Below are 5,537 nucleotides of genomic sequence, written 5' to 3' on the forward strand. Positions count from 1 at the left end.
GATGAAACAAAATTCACTGGTTAGTGGTTACTTTCAAGTGGGTATATCTTTTGTGATCCACTCTAAAACTTAGTACATTGTGTTAAGGTTTAAATTCGAAAATTTAACTAGAATAAGCTACGATTGCTGCACGTAGGGTTATCGCTTTGAAGGAAATTATTTTAAGTAAGCTTTTTTGCTCGCAAGTCGAGACTGAGGTTTTTAAAAATCCTTATAAAATAAGGAGTTTCTAGTTCTAACCTTTATTTCCAAGGAATAAACAGGAGTTTCTTTGCAAAGTCATTAGCGTTATACCTGTCTGGGCCACTCCCATCATAATCAGCTTAGCAGTTTCGAAGATTAGCGAATTATTGCCATATGCCATAAGCTTATGGTCTCACGTTATTTAAATTTTAAAAACAAACTTATGTTTTTGTAACTGAACTGCAAACCGCAGCCGGGAGTTTTTTTGTAAACTTTTTAATGTTGTACCAAAACTCGTCCCATGAAAAAATATAGTAATTATAGTTATTCCACACAGTAGGAGTAAATGGAAGTGATAATAATGTTTTTTTTTTCAAAGAAAAAATATGAGTCTAATCAACTTAAAACTCAACAACTACAAGGGTTCCAAACGTGCCCTGGTCTGAAAAGAAGCAACAAGACTTAGGTACCTACCTGCCCCAATTCCCCTACAAAATCCCATATTACACTAATCCCCGGTATTTAATACGACTGATAAGAATATGTAACAACCCTAGCTGCTTGCATCTGTTCCTTCTGAATGGACGTATTCAATGGGACCCATTTTTTCCTTCACCAACTTACCGTCAAGTCAAAACTCAAACCGTTTACTACCGTCAGTCGAACACCGCCAGCCGCGATGGATGTGTGTGCCGGCCTGGCGCAGCACAAAGCGGTGCTACTCCGCGAACTATGTGACACCAACGTGCTGGACGTGTTAGTTAAGAAGGGTATTTTCAACGTGAATGATTTGGAAGTGATAACCAGTGCGGTGGACAGTGACAAGTGCAACTACTTCATCGAAGTTGTTAGTAAACAAAGCGCCACCAAACTACGAGATTTGTGCGCGGTGCTTTACAACGAATGCCCGAAACTGGCCAAGGAACTAATGAATGATAGACGATATGTTATTAATGGTAAGCTTCAATTAAACAATCATACAGACCTATCTTTATAAGCTTAGTACGGAATACCTATCTCATATCATAGTATAAATCCATGAAGCAATAGGTACGTTCATTCGGCTGATTTGGTTCTCAAAAGAGTTTCTGAAGAACTTTCGTTTATTTTCAAACTTTTGCTGTCTACCCTTCCTTTGGTTTTTAAGGGAAATCTAAACATAGCTACATATACCCGATTTATGGAGAAATTGGTACATAATTGGCAGTCTTACAGTCGAATATTGAAACGCTAGTTAGGTAGGTCAGACTTGGCCTTTTATTGGGGAGGTCGGGGGTTCGATCCCGGGCACGCATCTCTAACATTTCGGAGTGTGCTACAATTTTACAGCTATTCTATCATCACTTGCTTTAAGGATGTTTTCCTTCCACGATGTTTTCGTGAGGAAACCTGCATGCTTGAGAGTTCTCCATAATGTTCTTATTTAGGTGTGTGAAGTCTATCTAGTACGGATTAGGCCAGCGTGTTGGACTAGGCCTGAGGCATTCTGAGAGAAGACCCGTGCTCCGTAGTGCGCCGGCGATTGGTTAGTTCTAAAGAAAAGTAAACAAAGCCCGTCAAGTACCTACCTAGGACCTGTGCGCCGTGCTTTAAAACGACTTGGTAGGTAATAGGTACCTACCTAAGTATAATAATATTATGAATGCTAAAACCCCCCTGTCTGTCTGTCTGTCTACTAGCTTTTAATGGCGATTTTCACGAAAGTTATAAATACAGCTAGCATCCTTGGGAAGGACATGGGCTACTTTTTATCCTGGAAAATACAATTAAATCCAAACTTAATAACGGAATAACTTAGTTACGGACGATAACGCGGGCATCATCCAATTCAAAAATGATAAGTAGATAAATAATGCTTAGATTCGACGGATTTTAAAGTTACGTTAAAACCTTGTTAAAACTGTTTTTAAAGGGTAAAAAGTTTAAAATTATCGTCCATTCAACATTTGGTATTAGGGATGAAACAAAATTTTAAACATGTTTACTGTGTTTGACTTTATTTACGTTGAACCTCTGTTTAGAGTTTAAAGTTAAAATAATGCTCGAATGGTTAAAAGTTAAAAACACAAAAAGGTAAAATCTATCGTCGAGTTTAAAAATAACGTCCATTGGTATGGACTATGGAAACATAAAAGAAAATGTTGACTTGAATTTATTCATGTTGAACCTAACTAAATAGAACAAAACTTGACTAAATAATAGCCTTAGCGAATTTTCAAATAACTAGTTCCCTATTCTTAAGCCGGACACTCACGCAACAAAGATTTGCACAATTGTATCAGAGGCTAGGTTTGTATTAGAAAATTAGCTTTCTAAAATATAGGGCTTCGAAATAGATACCACGAATTTATAGTGTCCATATTCATGATAATATCTACCTTTTCCTTAAATCCTCACTGTTGCACATATTATCTTTCAACCTTAGAATAAGTTTTAACGTTTTTATTATACTAAAATCGACTCGTCGATCTATTCAGCGAACAACTAATTTTGTGAGCACGACCATCCTCTCGCTTGGAGCATTGCAAGCTCATCTCAATCCATCGTCGGTTCGGTCTCCTCCCAGAATGAGAAGGGTTTCAGTCTCCATCACGCTGCGCTGGCCAAATGCGGATTACCAGACTTCACAGTTCACACACCTTGGAACATTTGAATTAATTAGTTTAGTTATTAATTTAGTTTTATTAGTTTTATTATTAATTTAGTTTAATTATTATTTAAGAAAGTGATATGGAATTGCTTAAATCGCTCGTACCAACCTCACTACGAAAAGTAAGATACCCCAGTAGGCCACTTCTATCACTAATCTCTACTCTTTTATTCTCGTTAAAATAATACTAGTGCCACTTAGTAACTTAGAGTATGGTCATTATACTGTGGCTGGTCTAGGACCTATTGACGTATATTATGTGCAGAATATGGTGAGTGACCAGCTTTACAATCTAATTGCACAAGACACGAAACTTCACCCAAACACGAGTATGATTGAAAAATTGCATGCCCATTGTCCAAAAGAAGGGGAGAGTCCGAGATAAAATACACATGCTTTACATAAATAGACTTTATTAGAAAACATTTAGGTTTAGATTTAAACAAACAATAGTTTGGAATGACCGCAAAATCCAAGTTTATTGTAGTCAATGACACATGCGGGTGCGTTCGGAAATTGACCTCGCCTTCGAAACCAATCGCCTATTATATACTTACTAGCTGATGCCCGCAGCTTCGCCCGCGTGGATTGGGCAGATCCCCTGCAGCATCAGGATTGAGGAGTTGGAATCCAAATTTTGTATGAAACAATGTCGCAAAGTTCCTCTGTCGATTAAAAAAGAAATGACGCAAATCAGTTCAGAAATCTCGGAGATTTCGGTGTACTTATGTAGAAAAACACAACTCCCTTTTTGAAAGTCGGTTAAAAAAGTAGCCTATGTTACTCCCTGGTCAATTCTCTACTTGTCTGTGAAAATCCCGTCAAAATCGGTTCAGCCGGTCCAAAGATTAGCCTTTTCAAACAGACAGACAGACAAAAATTTTAAAAACGTGTGATTCAGTTATGGTATCGTTCAAATAACCATATGAGCTTAATATGAGGTGTAGTTATTTTGAAATTACAGACAGACACTTCAATTTTATTTATTAGTATTAGTATAGATGTGGTTTTATCCGTTTTATCTAAATCTCCAGTTCTATTCGGTAGCTAGTCTAGTAAGTAAAGTAAGTTTTTGACAACTTATCCTTGGCGCCATGGTGAACGCTGTGATCTTGACGTAAGCGGGATGTCCTGGGTTCGACTCCTGGCATGGAACCTGTTTGTACCTGGTCGAATTTGCACGGACACGTATGAAGCGCTTAACTTCTAGTATAGGTGTGCCCTTCCAGCGTTTTTAACCGACTTCAAAAAAGGTGGAGGTTCTCAATTCGTCGGAATCTTTTTTATTTTTCCCCTGTCATGAATACTATCTTCTGTGCGCTCCATCTTAAGACTATCACTATTTGCTAGCAGGTCTGATTATAGCCAAGCGGTGGTCTATTAAAAAAACCGGTCAAGTGCGAGTCAGACCTTGCTCTTTTAGGGATCCGTACATAATTATGAACATCATATTTTGGGTGTATGGAATGTGAAATATTTATTTTCCGAGCTAGAACATCACAATAAACCGTGAAAAAAAAACCCAAAAAATGTTCGCTTGTTTTGAGCTTACGAACTATTTTACAAATCGTTGTTTTCAGTATTTATTGTTTAAACACGTATAATATTATCGTACGTAATAAACAATATGTTTGTTGTAGGTTGTAGGAAGGCAAAGGTAGGTAGTAGTGTGGTAGCAGATAGGTATGTAGATATTGTGATAATTACTCTAATGACTTCGGTAGGTAGGTACCGAGTACCTATGTTGTAAAGTTACTGGTCACGTCAGCAAGTAGCTACCTAGTTAGGCATCTACGTAAGTAATTAGCCTGTGTAACTACGGGACAGGTCGAGATGGCAATTGGGCGCGCTATCCCGCACCGGGTTAGCGCGAGGACTGTGCAGGTGTGCGGGGCGTCCCTACCCCGATTGTCATCTCGATCTGTCGCGCACTATAGGTATAACCTCAGAATACATACTAATACATACTAGTACAGGTGTAACGTATAAGCACTATAAGTTTTCAAAGTTTGTACATGGTTTTTAGGGTTCCGTACCTCAAAAGGAAAAACGGAACCCTAAAAACCTTGTAGGATCACTTTGTTGTCTGTCTGTCTGTCTGTTCGTCCGTCCGTCCGCCCGTATGTCCGTCCGTCTGTCTGTCTGTCAAGAAACCTATAGGGTACTTCCCGTTGTCCTAGAATCATGAAATTCTATAGGGTACTTCCCGTTGTCCTAGAATCATGAAATTTGGCAAGTAGATAGGTCTTATATAGCACATATACAGGAATAAATCTGAAAACCGCGAATTTGTGGTTACATCATTAAAAAAAAAAATTAAAACGTGTTTCAATTTTCAAAGTAAGATAACTATACCAAGTGGGGTATTATATGAAAGGGTTTAACCTGTATATTCTAAAACAGATTTTTATTTATTTTCATGCACGATAGTTTTTGATATATCGTGAAAAATGTCGGAAAAATAGCCGAATACGGAACCCTCGGTGCGCGAGTCTGACTCGCACTTGGCCGGTTTTTACCCTATGTTGACCGTCTTTTGTTTAAACCGACATCACACAAAAAGTGCGTCGAACCCCGCTACTCACTGCACGAACATTGTCTCGCGAGTCGCGATGTCCCCTTCCAAGAACTCTAATCATAACAGAACTTTGCTTCTTGGAAAGCCTAGATAATAATAATAATAAGCTTGGCTTAAACAGTCTCT

The 5,537-nt window shown here is 38.3% G+C and overlaps 1 protein-coding gene across 7 annotated transcripts in view; it reads left to right on the plus strand.

The window, feature by feature from the left end:
* The first annotated feature begins 843 nt into the window (after positions 1-843).
* The window catches only part of LOC123876907 (tight junction protein ZO-1), a 135,645-nt gene continuing 130,951 nt past the window's right edge, over positions 844-5,537 (plus strand). For all 7 annotated transcript variants that reach the window (XR_006798454.1, XM_045923315.1, XM_045923320.1 and 4 more), the window contains exon 1: positions 844-1,139. Coding sequence is in view for 6 of the 7 variants with exons in the window: in XM_045923315.1 (XP_045779271.1) it covers positions 863-1,139 (277 nt within the window). In the remaining variant the exon portion in view is untranslated. The remainder of the gene's footprint in view (positions 1,140-5,537) is intronic.

This window comes from Maniola jurtina, chromosome 22, assembly GCF_905333055.1.
Source record: "Maniola jurtina chromosome 22, ilManJurt1.1, whole genome shotgun sequence".
In the NCBI taxonomy this organism is placed as follows: Eukaryota; Metazoa; Arthropoda; class Insecta; order Lepidoptera; family Nymphalidae; genus Maniola; species Maniola jurtina.